The sequence below is a fragment of the Adiantum capillus-veneris genome, chromosome 6 (assembly GCF_014529385.1).
Source record: "Adiantum capillus-veneris isolate H3 chromosome 6, ASM1452938v2, whole genome shotgun sequence".
Lineage (NCBI taxonomy): Eukaryota > Viridiplantae > Streptophyta > Polypodiopsida > Polypodiales > Pteridaceae > Adiantum > Adiantum capillus-veneris.
The window spans coordinates 40,134,504-40,153,048 of NC_140936.1; the positions used below are offsets into that span (position 1 = coordinate 40,134,504).

The 18,545-nt window shown below is 44.6% G+C and overlaps 1 protein-coding gene across 1 annotated transcript in view; it reads left to right on the top strand.

Moving 5' to 3' along the window:
* DPL1 (dihydrosphingosine phosphate lyase) overlaps window positions 1–18,545 on the top strand; it is a 94,945-nt gene that overhangs the window by 13,096 nt on the left and 63,304 nt on the right. The window contains exons 2-3 of the mRNA XM_086514161.1: window positions 4,072–4,114; window positions 4,195–4,240. Coding sequence (XP_086370287.1) covers window positions 4,072–4,114; window positions 4,195–4,240 — 89 coding nt within the window. The remainder of the gene's footprint in view (window positions 1–4,071; window positions 4,115–4,194; window positions 4,241–18,545) is intronic.

Below are 18,545 nucleotides of genomic sequence, written 5' to 3' on the forward strand. Positions count from 1 at the left end.
CCTCACCTCAACCTGCGTTTTTTGCAAGAAACATCAGATCTGCCGATTTCCTTGCTAGTGCTACCATTTCTGGACATCTTTGTCGCGGAAAACCCCTCCAGATCCATTTGCCTTTTTGACCTTCATCTGCGTTTTTGGGTTTTCAGTCCATTTTCGGCGGTTTTATTGGTCACTTTGTGTCATTGACACTTTCCAGAAGTTGCTGGGCACCTAGGGTACCCATCAAGCCTTTGTTTTTTCAGTAAACGGAAGGTTTTTGGTGCCAAAAAGTGCAGCAAAAGTGGGTTGCAAATTGACTTGTGTTTTTGCGGCAGGAGGGCAGCGCTCAGCTTCTGGACCCCGGATCTTGCCACCACCTACCCGGCCTCTTCAAATCTACAGATTTCAGCCATTACCCCTTGCTGTTTTCTCTGTTTTCAGCCCATCTGGGGCAATGATAGTGATTCACCACCCCTCCCTACACCCTCTGCACCGATCTAGACCTTGCCGAGAGCGTACGAGCACGCTGCAACTCGCTGGACAGCAGCATTTTCATCACCTCGCAGTTGCGTTTTTGGGTGGACAGCAGCCACATGGCTTGTGTTTTTCACAGAGGGTGAAGTTACCTCCTACTAGGACACCATCCAGTGGTGATCAATGCGGTCTCTCTGTGACTGCTGCGGTTCACGGTATCTTCGACATCGGCTTGATGGAGCGTACAATCCTTGGGAGATCCATTCATTCTAGCCATCATTCGGCGGTTGCACACTCCAGAGGGGGTGGTGACTTGTGGTTTGCAATGGACACACCTATGCACTCATCAGAGGAGTTCACACGAGATATGGCCATGCTCATGGCATATGGGATTCCGACATTCCCAGAGAGAACGCCACCATCTTGGGTGGATAGACACTTACCACTTACCCTCGACACGTTAGATCACTTGCTTACACATGAGCATCTACATGGACTTAGGGAGAGGATCTTGGATCTCTTCTTGGAAAGGTTCATTGCTTGGATCTACAGATTGGAGTGGGACTTCAGTGCTTTAGACTCTCTTGGGGAGAGAACCCGCGAGATGTGGGAGATCAGGCATCATCACGCGACTACATCGAGAGTCACCCGGAGCTTGGCTTGGATGGTAGTGCAATTGCTCTTCTACACTCCTGATCATTTAGATTGCTACCTTCAGAATTGCTTTCACTCACCCTCAGTAACCTTACAATAGACTTATCCCCCGACCTGGGCAGTAGGCCACTCCCAGCTCATTCACATTGAGAGCCACACCGAGTTGAGGTTTGGTGGCGTTGCTGGCGTGGATTGTGTTTTGGTTGACACCGGAGGATTGGAGGCAAGAGATACAGGCAAGACGGCGCAGACAGATCGGTCTGGCCTTTCCTCTTCTCAGAGGATCTTCACAGTGCAGACTTCTCAGTCTGGCTTCCCTTCTTCATACAGGATGATCACGGTGTAGACAGCCTGGGCTGACCACACCTCTTCTCAGAGGCCCTTCACAGCGCAGATTGTTGAGTCTGGCTTTCCCCTCATCTTGGATTACCCTACCTACTGACAGGACACCATCCAGTGGTGGTCCGTGCGGTCTCGTGGTGACTGCTGCAGCTTACGGTAGCTTCTACAATGCAGACTGTTTAGTCTGGCTTTCCTTGATTCGGAGGAGTTCACGGCGTAGATTGCTACATCTGGCCTTCCTGGAGTTTTGCACAGCTTAGCCACCTGGCCACATTGGCATTTACCTGCTGCTCGAGCATCTCGCACCTTTTGAGCTAGGGCCCAGCACACTCCCTAGGCTGGCCTAAACCCTAGAGGTAGAAGTTAGCTTGTCCACATGCACATAAGGTTAGATGTACATGTGACAGATGATGTCACAAACGGGAGTGCACTCGTCGTTTATGGCTGAAAACAGAGAAAAACAGCAGCTTCTCGCGATGGAAACACGCTCCGTAGGCCTTCTTCACGAGGGAACTCGCGCACTGGGTCCTGGCCATATCTGGTACGCTTGGGGCAGCCATAGGACTCACTGGCGGCGTCATCTCTACTGCTGAAATCTGCAGCAGCCCATCCTTCTTGCTAGCGTTGGCTTTTCGAGAGAGGCTGCTTTTATGCTCCTGGCAGCTGACAAGAATAGGGGCGACCTCGCCTGGCACAAATAGGGGAGAGAGCGGGGCGCCAAAGAGAGGGAGAGAGAGGTCACTTGGGCTGCGCCGGAAAGAGAGAGAGATCGTACGCTGCTGCTGAAAGGCAGCGCTGGTTTTTCTTTGTGATTTATTTTAAGGGTGGTTGCCCACTTATTAAGTGGGCGGCCGGCGTATTTTAAAAATGGTATGAACTTGCCCAAAAACTCAATAAAAGCTTATAAGCTGAAAACAATGCATACACAACCCTTCCCAGGCGTCCCTAGATGCAACCACGTGCACAGATGCAATGCAGACATAGACTTCCTCGCAAGAAAAGCATCTGCTTTCCCGAAAAGCAACCTGCTTTCTCAGAAAGCAACTGTATTTTCTCAAAGTTTCCTCTGAACCCATCTTCATTCAAGTGCTTGCTCATCCTTGTGCACAATTCTAACACAGTTCGGAATTTCCTCCAGATTGCTCTGGTCACCCACCTTGTGACGCATCAGGAATACCCTCACCTAGTCCTTTCCTACAGAACTTGTTACTTATGATACAATCTCCTTCGCGATGCTCTATGTCACCCATCCTATGACGCATCAGAGATGTCCATTCCCAGATGGTCGGATACTTCTTCCCGATGCTCCCTATCACCCACCCGATTCGACGTATCAGAAGTACCCATTCCTGGTGGCCTTACAAATATTCCCTGTCACCCACCCGATTCGACGTATCAGAAGTACCCATTCCTGGTGGCCTTATAGATATTCCCGTTCACAGTGCTCCCGTCATTACTCTGAATGACGCACTAGAAATACTCTGGATACGGATGTCTCCAGTGAGAAAAACCCTCTCACTTAAATTTCCAATAATTCATTTAGAATTATTTTCCCTCGTGTCCCAAGCGAGAAAACCCTCACTTATAAATCCAATAATTCATTTAGAATTGTTTTTCTCTAAGATAAAGCCAATTTAGCAACAGATGACCTTTGCCTTCATTAGAAAGACTGCATGGAACTCGGTCTTCAAACTTGATGGAAAATAATTGTTCAAGAAGGTGACCGCTCGTATCATAGAGCCTCGATCAAACATTTCTCCGAGCTTCTGCCACATTTTAATGATAGTTTCCAAAGGCTGTATTGCGTGAGAGATTTCCTTCGTGAGTGCTTGAATAATGGCTGACATCTCCTTCACATTACTTGCATCCCAATCAAGGCATGGTTGAAGAAACTCGTCATCTTAAGTCAAGTCCGCTTGTTGTTGCCTTACTGCACGAGTCTTGTCTCCGAGGCATCGATGATGTTCCATAATCCTTTCGTAGAAATCACAGCCGCATGATCATTCCAATTAGCAAAGTTATCTTTGGACAATTTGTTGCTGACGTTCAAACAATGAGGAGCCATTTCGGACCTCGATGAAGGAGAGCCGATGCAACAGAGCCAATGAAGCAGAACCAAAGCAACTGAGCTGATGCAAGAGAGTTATCGACAATCTCCTCTTCCCACAATCATGAGCCAAGAAGCTCTAATACCATGTTCAAGTCGACGATGCGGAATCATAGAGATAGAGAGAGAATGCACGAGAGAGAGTTGCTCGAATGAACCAACCAAGGCAATAAATTAGAAGGCTCTACAATGGGGGCAGAGTGCTGCTTATATATTGGCCTGGCTGACCTTAAGTACCCCTCACATAAATGGCCGGACCCAAAATCATGTTAAATAAGTAAACTATCTAAAATGACCAAATAAATTATTAGGATCACATTGGGCATTCACTTGAGATGCATAAACTTTAACAATGTGAAGTGTGAACTGTCTATGGGCACGTTTCGGTCAATTTCAAGAAGCTTGCATGTTCTTTTTAGAAGCTGTTAAGGCTGATCCCTTGGTATATCGTTGAATTATGTTTAATTTTAAAGTTGTGGTGCATAAAAACTATCTTTCTGATCGTATCTTGGCAGGATGGAGAGCAATCTGTTTGCCCTGGATGATGGCGATTTTGCAGTATGTGTTTTTAGCTCATGGCGCCCAATTTTTTCCTACAAAGAATGCACATTCATGATAAGGAGATTGTTTTGATGTAGGATGCTGCCAGGGGTCAAATCAAAAATCAAGAAGCAAAAGGAGGAGGTTCGTTCTTCCTCTCAACACATTTTAATGTGATCATCACATACTAAATCAATTTTTGCATGTTGCAATCCAAATATCCTCCCCTGAATCTGTTCTTTGCATAACCAAGAGTAACCTGGCCACATGTACTCCAGAATCTTGGTTTTGTTTTGCTTTTTCTAGATCCAATTTGATTAATTTCATAGAGTTAACTACTGAGTTAATCGCCAACATTTAGCTATTCTAGATATGTCTTTGTGGTCATCCTTGAGGGTGGTGTTTTTGATGCATCAAAGCAGGCCTTCTTTGTATTTACACAATATGTGACTGGCTATTTGACGTTTTACCGCCTTGTTAAGTCAAGCATTTGGGCAGACATCCTGTTCGCATGGAATCATGTAAGGTTCAAGAAGAGAGATTCTCACAATCAGAATTTTTCGGATGCCTATTTACCTATTGGCTTCTTGAGGATTGGCAAAGCACAAGGAGAAGTCTTGCAGTGGGCTGCCTCTTGGGTTAACACTAGTTTGGTACCAACATAGGACCCTTAAATATGTCCATAGACTTTCGAGCTTACCATGGTAAAGAATAAACAACGTTCTCACAAAATTGCATGTGATGCTGTTTTTTTAGCTGAGATCTGGTACTTCGCACAAACACAAGGTTCCTTTTACTTCACTTGAGAGGAACTAAATTGAACAAATCAAAGAGAGAGGCAAAGAGAGAGAGAAGAGAGATGACACCGCATACTAAGTCCCAACCACCCTCAAGGACCCCCTTGCTCTCTTGCGAGAGTGATTACTTGCACAAATGTTGATACAATGGCTAAATGCTGATGCTTCATGCGGATGAACTGCAAAACACCAAGTCTGATCTAATACAAAAATGCCATGCTGATATGGTGCAAGACCGATGGGCTGAAACTGATGCAAAAATGCTATGTTGAACTGATGCAAAAACGAGGATGATGCTGGGGTGCTGGCGATGGAAACGCTAGGTTCTGAGGTGCTGTGGGTGTTGGATGCCATTGCGGGTTTTGGTTCTGATGTCTAAAAACTGAAGGCCAATGACTCTTTTATAGGTTTTTTAGCCATTTGCCCTACCTACTTTTTATGAATGTCATGTCAAAGTCACTCATTGATAAATGACTTAAGTGACTATTCATATGCCTATATGATGCTTAAGTGATTGTACTGTGCAATTGAGGATACGCAACTATTGACTTGCTTGATCATGCATGTGTTAGGTGCAGCGGAATGAATGTTTGAACTTTGCTCAAGATGAATGCTCCGAACTGTGCTCAAGGTTCCTTTTACTTACGGAAGGGAGAGCCTTCCGTTCCTTTAGTGAGAGAGTGCAATGGACACAAACAAAGTGAATGGACACAGTGAATGGAAGTGCATGAGACTGAGAGATAGAGAAGAGAATACGACACCCGAGATGTGTAAAACCCTCCTCCGAAGGCCCCACTCTCTATGGCGAGAGCGGTCTACTTATGATTGCACAAATCTCTACAATGCTTGGACTTGCCAACGATGTCGACGACGACGACGAGACAACTAAAATCTGAAAATACTAAGGGCTGAAATCTGCAAATCTTGTATCTGCTGAATTCCGACTCTATGTCGGTGACGATGTCAATGGCGACGATGCGACAACGACGCGCTGAAAACGCAGATGCTGAAATCTGTGTTTTCCAGGCTGAGTCTGTAAACTTCGCTGGATCTGACCGTGCGGCGAGGATTTGTTGCGGGAAGGTGAGATCTGCGAGGTTCGGGACTTGATCTGCGGTGTCTAAGAACTGAAAACTGAAAACGCTGGTGGTTCTTGATGTTCCGTCGCGATGATCTGCAAAAACGTTGAGGTTGTGATGCAAACCAAAAACGCTAGGGTTGAAATTGTCTTCTGCTGTCGCCGGATGTCCTGCAAATGCAAACGCTAGGCTGATCTGCTGTGTTGTGTCGGCACCGGGCTGATCTGCTGTGCACAAATCGCCAAGGCTGGTCTTGTAGATGAAAAACACTAGGGTTGTCTGGCTAATGCAAAAAACGCTAGGCCTCTTGGGTTCTGCTGAGAAGTTGCATGTTGAGCGAGTGCTCCTGCTGCCTCTTCTGCCAGAAAGTGCTAGCACTAGGTTTTTATTTATACAAACTTAACAAAATTGCCCTATCTGCTTTCCAACAAAAGTCACTTAAAAATAATAAGTAAAAAATGTCAAAAATAGGGAAAATAGGTCTATGCACTGTAAAAATGCTCTTGATGGGATTTGATGGAAATCTGATGGTCATGCTGTGTGCAACCAGAGGATATGCATCTAATCTAAGTGTCTGGACATGCACGGTCTGCGAACAGACTCACAAAAGTGCCAGATCACTTCCTATTCTAGAGTGATTAGACTGAATTGAATCTTGGTCATGCTGTAGCTTGTCCACAGACACATAGGGTTGGATGTGTCACGTGACATCCTCTCCTTTTCAAAGTGAGGTACTCGTACCGAACTGTATGGCGTCGAGGGAGATCGCCAATAGCATCCGGAATCTTGGAAGGGACTCTTCGTCGGCCCACGCTGATGTGTGGGTCGTGCGGTACTTGAACTTCATAAAGGTCTGCAATGCCTGCTTCTTTGGGCCGTGCCGAAAGCGACACAAAGTCTTCTGTGGCTCCTTCCATGCTTCAACTTCGTCGAGAGTCATGCTTCTTTCTTCTTCAAGAATCTCCATGACCGAAAATTCCTGAAACCACTTCCAACACAAAAACATGAATATACCTATTCCATGTAAAGTGACTAGAATAAATCTCGTCTTCTCAAAAGACTGTGCATGGAATGTAGATGAACAAAGAGACGGAGTGCCAAACCGTTCCCCACACACACGCAAACAATGAAATCGAATCTTTCTCTTCTGATCTAAAGCATATTTCCATATTTCCATATTTCAAAGGTAGAAAGCCTTTGTGGCAATCAACTGTGGCAATTCACAACTGAAATGCCCATGCTTGGTGCTCATACTTTCATGTGCTCTTTCTATCACTGTGTCGTGCCAAGGAAGAGACATGGAATGTGACTTCCTTGAATGCATACTTTTCAGCTTTTCATGAATAATCCGTATATATCCGTGCTCATTCATGAGTGAAATGTGCTCAACGTATAATATGTCATGCCTAGGAAAAGGGATCACATAAAGACGCTGACTAAAATACAGGAAACCATCACGAATGAAACACTCGAACAATGCTTGCGTACTAATCATGCAAACACATAATACTTCCTCTGAGGGTTCTTGCCACAAATACGGAAGCGTAGCTGCTCACTCAGATAAATATCATGCAGAGTTTAAGAGAGAGAGTTCAACATGACGAGTAGAGAGAGAGAGAGAGAGAGAGAGAGAGAGAGAGAGAGAGAGAGAGAGAGAGAGAGAGAGAGAGAGAGAGAGAATTGACACAGTATTTGGGACCAAAAGATGGGCTGGTCTCCCCCCCCGTCAAGAGTATTCTTTTATTCAGGGAGAATTCGTATACAAGCACGAGAACCCGAGGAAACCCCTCCGTTCTGTAATCTTAGACCCGAAGGTCGTGCTTTCCCGTAAAGGGCTTGGGCACAAGGCCGTTCCTTCTCGTAAGGGACTTAGGCGCGAAGCCGTACTTTCCCGTAAGGGACTTAGACGTGAAGCCGTACTTCCCGTGAAGGGCCTTCCCGTAAGACGGGAGATTCCTGCAAAACAAACCACACAAACACGCGACAACAATTCGTATGGCGAATCCACAATAGATACCTGTCGCTCTTGCGCAGGAAAAGCGACTTCCGTGCTTCGTAGTTTCGCGATCTCTTGCGGCAGAGTCTTCTCTTGCTGATGTTGGTACCTCTCTTTGAGTGAGGGCATGTGGTGCTTTTATAGCTCCCTGGCCACGGCACGAATAGTTGCTCGCGTAGAGATCGCGGCGGTTTTTTTTTTTTTTTTTCCGCTGTTTTACCCGAAATAGGGAGAGAGAATTCGCTGGCTGGTTTTGTTGCTTTATCTTCTAAGTGGCTGCCCACTTATTAAGTGGGCGGTCGGCATATTTTAAAATTGGTCTGAACTTGCCCAAAAACTCAATAAAACCTTATAAGTTAAAACCAATGCATTTCACAACACTTCCCCGGCGTCCTTGGATGCAACCACATGCACAAATGCAATGCAAACATAGATTCCTCGCGGGAAAGCGTCTGCCTTCTCGCGATTGTTCCTGCTTTTCGTAAAAAGCTTCATTGAACCCATCTTTATTCTTGTGCTTGCGTTCTTACGCGTATTTTCGTACTCAGTTCGGAATTCCTCCTTAGACCCTTAGTGTGTCCCCTTACCGATGAACCTGTCACCCATCTTGTGACTCATCAGGGACCACCATTACCTGGTCTTCTCCCACCGAACTAACAGGCCAACTCCCTCACGGTGCTTCTTGTCACCCATCAAATGACACACCAGAATTGTCTGTTTCCTGATGGCTTTTCTTACAGATCTGTGATTCCTTAACTTATTAGTTAACTTGTGCACATTTCTTATTAAGGTCCTAATTCTAGAAAATAGAAATTAGAAACAAAATAGTCAAATTAGTTTCATCCCTCACTTATAAACAGTTGTCCTCAACTGTAGAGGTCCAACTGAACTGCCGTGGAGAAACCGGAAAGATTCCAAATCTTACTCAATGGTGAGTTGAGCTAGTCCTTTCTCAAAAGAGAGCTTAGAAATTAATTTAAATAAAATTGAAGAATTCAATACTTACCTTACCGGTTCATGTCCTTCCTCTAGTACCTCGAGGATATCCTTCACCATTCATCAAGCTTACGAGCCATGTAAGAACTCGTCATTCGCGTCTTTCCAACAGATTGGAAGTTTCCTTATCCGAGAATCTATTAACTCAATTCCACCTTCTCAATCCCGAGAAGAATAATCCTTCTAGAAATCAATCTAGGCATCTGTCCTTGCGCATAATCTTGCGCTGTTAGTCCAGAGGGTATTAAACCTCTTGTGTCCTCCCACATAGGGAATGCCCAAATCATAAGAGTATTAATTTCGATATCTTCCTTCACAAACAAGGTCTTCGATCACCTTAAAGAAGGTTCTTGTTTCGAGCCGTTGCTCAACGTAGGCAAGCGGTTCCAATCCGAAGATTCCTTGTGCACGGCGGCACTTCCTTCCAATCTTTTCCTCTTGTAAGTTATTACCATTAGCAGTGTTCTCGTGACGCCTACTAGGGTCTCTTCCTTGCAGAGGCCATCCTTGCAAGCATCTAGGATTCCTCGCAAAATCTTAGGCAGATAAAATTCTAGCCATACCATTCTGTGAACATAAGTTCAAACTTGGCCCACTTAAGGGTGAACCCGCTTTGGATCTCAAGGATGTTCTCCCATATGTGGTTAAGGTAATTCTTACCATTTTAAAATGGTTGGCAAATTTTACTCTTACGAACATAATAGTTCGAATTTATTCCAGCAGCGTGTAACTGCTACTTGACCTGCTCATGGAGAAACATATACCGCAACCAAAAGTTGCTACTGTAATAATAAAAGCACATAGCGTACTCAATAATCAACGACCATCAGAAAACCTCTTCTCTGTAGAGAATCCTTCTACCGAACACATCTCAAATAGAGATTCTCGTGTCGGAATATCCTTGCGCATAAAAAGGCGCTCAAGAGAGTATAACAAACTCTCGTCCAGTTCCTTGGCATAGGTCTGCATCTTCGTGTGTTATCCATGTACCCAAAGGTGTACATAATTCTTAAGCTGTGTTAGAGTTTTGGTGAACCTGGGAAATTACCTTCCCTTCGTAAGATCCTTAGAGCGAAGACGCTCAACTTGACGATCCCTTGGCTCGATCTTAGAGCAAAACCCGCTCATTAAATAACTAGTATTTCAATCCTTGGATTTCTCGAGCACTGGCCGTAGTCGTCGCTTGTTCCTTCTCTCATAAAGAGAGTGTTCATTCATTTGTGCGAGAAGCACTACCATGTCCTCCCTGACCGGGTAGGGGGTGTGGGCTCAAAGAGTATTCAAGCTTAATGAAAGCTTTGCTTTGCTTGGAATCTCGGAACGGTTCCTTCCTTTCTGCCGTCCTACTCAGGGCATGGCATCCCTGCAACTCTTTTCCGACTCTGTTTCCAGAGTCCTGTTCTTGCAGAATAACTCCGCTTTCTTGGACACGAAGTCCTTTCCTTGGGAATTTCAACTTCCGGATCACATCTTGAGAGTCTACCTCTCTTCAATCCGTGGATCTGCTTCCCGAACTTGGGTACAAAACCCTTGGGCTGATCTGGCTCTAGTTCCTCAGAGCACTTTTATCCTGCAAAGGCTCATGCCTTCCTCTGCTCCTTCTCCCTCACGAAGAGGAAGTACACCTGCAATCAAACACTTAGAGATCATAACATAAAAATCGTACCTTCAAAGTCACGACGCTCGTAACGCAACTCGGTTCTCGAAAAAGAAATTCCCCGGAAGAGATCTCTGCATAGAAAATCCTCTCTTCCAATCCTACACACAAAAGAGGTGTGTTCTCGGGTTCCTTCTCGTAAATCAGCCCCGTCTACGACGTTTATGGGCTGAAAACAGAGAAAAACAGCAGCTTGTCGCGATGAAAACACTCTCCGTAGGCACTTCTTCGCGAGGGAACTCGCGCACTGGGTCTTGACGTCATCTGGTACACTTGGGGCAGCCATGGGCATCGCCGGCAACGTCTTCTTTACAGCTGAAATCTGCAGCAGCATCTCTTCCTTACAAAGATTGGTCTTCCCTTACCGGGTAGGGAGTGTTGGTTTGTAAGGTACTTAAGCTTGATAAAAGTTGTTCTTTGCTTGAAAGCTCAGAATGGTTCCTTCATAATTTCCTACCCGCACTAGCAGGCAATTTGTTGGAGAACTACCGGATACCAGATCAATCATGGGCCTTCCGGATGGTTAAGCAAAGCAGTTCATCGTATAAAACAATGTTCTGACTCAACCCTACTCTCATAAACACTCGAGAGTGATTGTCCTGGTTAGACACGTGCATATGTCGTGCATAAAAGCAATACGCATTTTATGAGTTCCTCAAAGATTTAACTTTGATCAAAGATCTGCCCTCTCACTTAAAGTTTGAGGGTCAAAAATTCAGGAGTTAGATCGAGTTCTGTTACTCCAAACTTTCTCCGGATAGCAATGTATCCTTCGAGTAGAGGTAACAAAAATTCGTTGTTTCTGTGTTTAATGGTTCTCATTCCACTACGGGGATTGTATTTTTATGTACATCAAGGTATACACTCTCAGCTTTTATTGCTGACTCCACCATCTGCTGCAAAGTATCTTGCAGATGGGTTTACAAAATTCGGGCAAAAGTCCTTCGTTAAATTTGTTCATCTTTCCTTCCTCAGAGAGGATCAAGAATGGACCTACCTTGGCAAGAGTGAACCACTACTTGCTTTGACTCACTCGTGTTCCTATTGGGCAAACCAATCCCAATCTTCTTGAATGCCCTCCTCAAAGTGTAGAGGAAAAAAATTTGTCGGAGAATTCAGCCTTGAATTGTTGTTGTAAGTTCCTTGCAGAGCTTTGGTATACCACCAAGTACTTGCAATCCCCTGGAGGTGTTTGGTCACATGCCTCACCTTCGACACTTCTCAGAAATTGCCGTTTGCAAAGGCAACTTCAAACTGTTGAATAAAAGCAGTAGCTTTCAGGACATCTTCCCTTCCGTCAAAAATATCAAGCTTGACTGGAGTGTTCCTAGGTCTAGAGACCTTCTTCATATCCTTCCCGAAATGACGGGATTTCTTGGCTATGGTTCTCGATTGATGTTCATGGATGGATATCTTCTGGGTTCTGAAGTATCTTGAGCATTCCGCTTCTCAGATTCTCTAGTTTCTTGAGCATCATGCTCTTGTCGCCTTCTGAGAGAATCCCAAGTCTTGTGTCGCCTTCTTGCAGAGAGAAAAAAATTTCCAACTCTGCGAGCTTTTCCTGCAGGACTTAGGTTTCCGCCTTCTTACTTCTGTCTTGGCTTGTCATGGCTTCTTCCCGTATCTTCCCAGAGTCGTCCTCCTTTACAGACAAAGAGAGGAGACCATGCTATGATATCACTGTCACAAATACGGAAGCGTAGCTGCTCACTCAGATAAATATCATGCGGAGTTTAAGAGAGAGAGTTCAACATGACGAGTAGAGAGAGAGAGAGAGAGAGAGAGAGAGAGAGAGAGAGAGAGAGAGAGAGAGAGAGAATTGACACAGTATTGGGGACCAGAAGATGGGCTGGTCCCCCCCCCGTCAAGAGTATTCTTTTATTCAGGGAGAATTCGTATACAAGCACGAGAACCCGAGGAAACCCCTCCGTTCTGTAATCTTAGACCCGAAGGTCGTGCTTTCCCGTAAAGAGCTTGGGCACAAGGCCGTTCCTTCTCGTAAGGGACTTAGGCGCGAAGCCGTACTTTCCCGTAACATGATGAGTTGCATGAAGATGATGTGATTGTTCACAAGGATGATGTGTTAGTTGATACTTTCTCTAGTAAAGCTAACCTCCTTGTAGATTCGATCAACCACAAAGAACCAATCTTGGCTCTCGAGTCAAGGTCCAAAGAACCCCCTCAGGAAGAAGCGATCTTGGCTCTCAAGCCTCGGTCCAAAGAACTGAAACTAATTTGACTATTTTGTTTCTAATTTCTATTTTCTAGAATTAGGACCTTAATAAGAAATGTGCACAAGTTAACTAATAAGTTAAGGAATCACAGATCTGTAAGAAAAGCCATCAGGAAACAGACAATTCTGGTGTGTCATATGATGGGTGACGAGAAGCACCGTGAGGGAGTTGGCCTATTAGTTCGGTGGGAGAAGACCAGGTAATGGTGGTCCCTGATGAGTCACAAGATGGGTGACAGGTTCATCGGTAAGGGGACACACTAAGGGTCTAAGGAGGAATTCCGAACTGAGTAAGAAAATACGCGTAAGAACGCAAGCACAAGAATAAAGATGGGTTCAATGAAGATTTTTACGAAAAGTAGGAACAATCGCGGGAAGGCAGACGCTTTCCCGCGAGGAATCTATGTTTGCATTGCATTTGTGCATGTGGTTGCATCTAGGGACGCCTGGGAAGTGTTGTGAAATGCATTGGTTTTAACTTATAAGGTTTTATTGAGTTTTTGGGCAAGTTCAGACCAATTTTAAAATATGCAGACTGCCCACTTAATAAGTGGGCAGCCACTTAGAAGATAAAGCAACAAAACCAGCCAGCGAATTCTCTCTCCCTATTTCGGGTAAAACAGCGGAAAAAAAAAAAAAAGACGGGCGCGATCTCTACGCGAGCAACTATTCGTGCCGTGGCCAGGGAGCTATAAAAGCACCACATGCCCTCACTCAAAGAGAGGTACCAACATCAGCAAGAGAAGACTCTGCCGCAAGAGATCGCGAGACTACGAAGCACGGAAGTCGCTTTTCCTGCGCAAGAGCGACAGGTATCTATTGTGGATTCGCCATACGAATTGTTGTCGCGTGTTTGTGTGGTTTGTTTTGCAGGAATCTCCCGTCTTACGGGAAGGCCCTTCACGGGAAGTACGGCTTCACGCCTAAGTCCGAAAAATCACAGGTTTGGGGCCAATACTCTCTAGGGTGGAATTCCGCCACTCCGTGTCGTCTCTCTCTCTTTCAGTTCAGTTGTTATTGAAGTGCTAAAAATCTGTTTCAGTCTGTTCTTTTTCTATTGGCACGTGGTGCCCGTCTTATGAACCACGTGTGCCATGCAGATCTCGAGTCGCATTTTTACCACTGCTATCTCTGTCAAGCTTGCCTTTGCCTTTGTCCTCTTGTGAGCTCGCACATTTGTATTTGGCTTCACGTTCCCGAGCCAAAAAAAACATCTTCATTTCCCTTTAGAACTACAACTATGACTCTAATTTTGTCGAGCAGCTAATTGAGTACTTGCCGATCCACTTTCCATAGCCATTGTTTGATCTTGGGTCACCTTTGCCGATGGATCTTTGCCTTTGTCCTTTTTTGTGTACGTCAATTTTCCTTTGGCTTTCAAATCATGAAGCCAATTTTCACGGCACATCTAACCCTATGTGCATGTGGACAAGCTTACTCCTGCTTCTAGGGTTTAGGACACTTGATCATGCAAATCATCATGCTTGCGAGAAATCACATCTTGATCGTGCAAATCATCATGCTCATCATTATTATCCAAATCATCATGCTTATCATTGTCATTCAAATCATCATCATGCAAATCGTGTGTGTCATGCTTGGGAGAAGAAGAGACCGAAAGAGTCTCCTTTTCCCGAATCTCTTGCATCTGTGCCTGCACAATAGAAAAGAGTCGCAAGAACTCTTTCATGTGTTGGTCGCTCTGTTCTTGTCTTGCTTTGCTCTCGCGATTAAATGTTGCTCGTCTTTCGTTGTTATCGTGATCCAATTTGGCATGACTTTCTTTGGCTTCCAATTCGTACTTACGCTCTACGCTTTCTTCGTAGTCACAATCTATGGCTGCCATTGTTTCTTCGTAGGCCTTTCTTTCTGCTTCCCTTTCTTCGCATTCTAACTTTCTTTCCAGAAACAACAGCTTCAACTCCTCCATAGGAGTTAGTGCAATCCTTGGCGTAGATGGGGAAGGGTGAGGGTCGGAAAAACCTCTTGGTGAGGAAAATTCTTGTTCGCCTCTCTCATGCTAATCACCTCTAAGCGAAGTATCCATTCCGCTTCGAGTGATGACCATCCACTGAAGTATTGGGTTCTTGTGGTCTTGGGTTCTTAAGTTCACGAGGAACTTGGGTTCTTGGGGGTCTTGGTTCTTGGGGCTCTTGAGTTCTTGAGGTCTTGAGTGTCTTGAGGTTCTTGCGGTTCTTCTTTCGCTTGCAATCTGTGTTAGAGAAGGATCTTCTCTTCACCCGAGTTATGCTCTTTTCTGCGGGCGCACCCCTTGGCGGCCTTGCGCTCACACCAAGGTTTCTTTTTCCCACCTCACGTCCATTGGCCGGCCGCTAAGTGCACGGTCCACTCTCAATAAGTGAAAAGAGGCACAAGGGGAGGCTGGACAAGCCCTTCTTTCCTGGGATTCTTGTCATTCTTCAAAAAACACGATTAGAAATCGACACCGCCCAAGTGAAATTGGGTTCGTGCGACCTCAATAAACAAAAAAAAAAATCCTGTGGTTCTTGTGGTTCTTTCCTCAAGTGATACAGAACACTGCCAAAGCTCTGATACCAATGTAAGGTGCAGCGGAATGAATGTTTGAACTTTGCTCAAGATGAGTGCTCCGAACTATGCTTAAGGTTCCTTTTACTTACGGAAGGGAGAGCCTTCCGTTCCTTTAGTGAGAGAGTGCAATGGACACAAACAAAGTGAGTGGACACAATGAATGGAAGTGCATGAGACTGAGAGAGAGAGAGAAGAGAATACGACAACAGAGACGTAAAACCCTCCTCCGAAGGCCCCACTCTCTATGGTGAGAGCGGTCTTTATGATTGCACAAATCTCTACAATGCTTGGACTTGCCGACGATGTCGACGATGATGAGGACGACGAGACGGCTAAAATTTGAAAATACTAAGGGCTGAAATCTGAAAATCTTGTATCTGTTGAATTCTGACTCTATGTCGGTGACGATGTCGATGGTGATGATGCGACAACGACGCGCTGAAAACTTGATCTGTGGTGTCTAAGGGTTGAAAACTGAAAACGCTGGTGGTTCTTGATGTTCCGTCGTGATGATCTGCAAAAACGCTGAGGTTGTGATGCAAACCAAAAACTCTGGGGCTGAAATTGTCTTCTGTTGTCGCCGGATGTCCTGCAAATGCAAACGCTAGGCTGATCTCCTGTGTCGTGTTGGCGCCGGGCTGATCTGTTGTGCACAAATCGCCAAGGCTGGTCTTGTAGATGAAAAACGCTAGGGTTGTCCTGCTGATGCAGAAATCGATAGGCCTCTTGGGTTGTGTTGAGAAATTGCCTGTTGAGCGAGTGCTCCTGCTGCCTCTTCTGCCAGAAAGTGCTAGCCCTAGGTTTTTATTTATACAAACTTAGCAAAATTGCCCTACCTACTTTCCAACAAAAGTCACTTAAAAATAATAAGTGAAAAATGTCAAAAATAGGGAAAATAGGTCTATGCACTATAAAAATGCTCTTGATGGGATCTGATGTTCATGCTGTGTGCAACCAAAGGATATGCATCTAATCTAAGTGTTTGGACATGCACGGTCTGCGAACAGACTCACAAAAGTGCAAGATCACTTCCTATTCTAGATTGACTAGACTGAACTGAACCTTGGTCATGCTGTAGCTTGTCCACGGACACATAGGGTTGGATGTGTCACGTGACAGCATGTCCTTCTAGAGGCTCACAAAGTGCCAGACTAGATCCTAAGCTATACTAAGACTGATGCTAACCTGTAGCAGTAGCTTGTCCACTCGACTCAAGTGTAGTGCGCATGTGACCTACCCTAGGCTTAGAAAAAAATAATGTGGCCTCAACAAAAAATGTAGACTACTTATTTGAACTATTGCTACATACTTTTACAAGTTTTACCTAATTAGAAATTGTGCTAAGTGTGAGGATTAGTGGTGCTAATCCTATAAATAAGACTTAAAACTTTATACTTAAGATCAAACTGAGACTCAAGAGATTGAATGTGTGTTTGATTAATTGAATGAATGCTTGAAAACTGAGTACAATAGGCTCCTTATATAGGAGATGAAGAGACACAAATGAAAAGACACGTCTCATGGTGAAGAGACATGACTTTAGACGTAAAGAAACATCCTTTCGGCGAAGAGGTGCAACCATTGGATGAAGAGTCGCAACTGTAGAGCGAAGGGGTGTGACCAATCGTCGAAGGAGTGTGGCTTTTGGCGAAGAGGCATGTCTCTTGAGCGAAAGGTCGACCATCCAAGCGTAGGGGTCCTCCTTGGCATGGCACTTTGCGTATCTGTAACTAGGAGTAGATGTAATACTGTAACATAGTCACAATCGTGACATTCATTCCCATTTAAAATGAGAGCCTCGGTTAAAGGAATGACTTCTGATGTTGATAGAACTCTTGAAAAGCATTGAATCTTCGAAAATCTGAAACCTTTGTCTTGAACTTTTACTTCTTGCGAAACCTCTTTGCTTTGACTGCTAAATCCCATGTCATTGCATTATTCAAAGACTTTTTAGAGGAATCTGGCATTATCAGGTTGACTGCAACAAGAGATTGATCTTCAAAATCCTTCATGTGATGTAAGACTTCTGGTTCAAAATCTTCCAATAAATGTGAAATATTTGGTGAAGAGAAAATCTTCTCAAGGCATTCTTCGAAGGGGTTCACTTCATCTTTGCTAATCACTGGAGAGGATTTTGGATTGAGACTCCAATCATCTTCCAATAACGAATCCCAAAATTCTTCAGAATCGATTTCAGAAATTGTCACTTTATGACTTGCAATTGGCATATCATCATCCAGCAAAGAATCAAAGAAAGCATAGTCGTCTTTAGACTCGGAATCTACAACCATATTCTTATCTTTGTCTGGTAACGAAGTATCACTTGGAAAAACTTCTTGCTTGAAATCATCGTTGTCTTCATCAATTGATTCAGGAGAACTTAATGAATTAAAAAATTCATCAATTATAATTTCTGCATCAGGAATGAAGGGTTGAAAACGCAGATCTCGATGGCGACGATGATGGACAACAATGGGGCACTCGATGTCGGCGAGGGAATGGTTGAGGGGAGGCTCAATGGGCTGTCAAAGTACTGGACCGCAACGGAGATGGCTAGCGATCGCAGATTCACGCCAATCCAGTGAGGGAAGGGCTGAAAACTGAAAACTCTAGTGCTGATCTGCAGTGAGAGGGCACAAAATGCTGAAGGTGATGGCGCCTTGCAAAAAACGTTGGCTGAACTGAATCGTAGGCAAAACGCTAGAGCTGATTTGTTCAGATGCTAGTGCTAGGCACTTTTAATGGAAACGTTGGCCCTCTTGGTCCCTTTATAGGTGAGATTTGCAGTTTATTAACCTCCTAAGCTTTAGGTAGGGAAAACTGTCTACCAGACCCAACAAATAAATCATTAAAATGATTTATTAATTAATAATAAGTTTGGCGAGGGGGATGGTTTTTGGGTGAAACTATCGCACATCTACCCACACGGGAATCCGATTGACGCGGGGAATAGCTCGTTGGATTCCTCTAGGCTAAAACTACATGCATGTCTAGTCAGATGTCCACCGTAGTAATAACCTCTGTCAAAACGCGAGTACAAACCATTTATGCAAGAGGGTTCCAAATTGGAAAACCTAACCTAATGGACTTTTCCGGACATGTAGGTTCTGCGAACATGCTTACAAGATGCCGGTACTAATC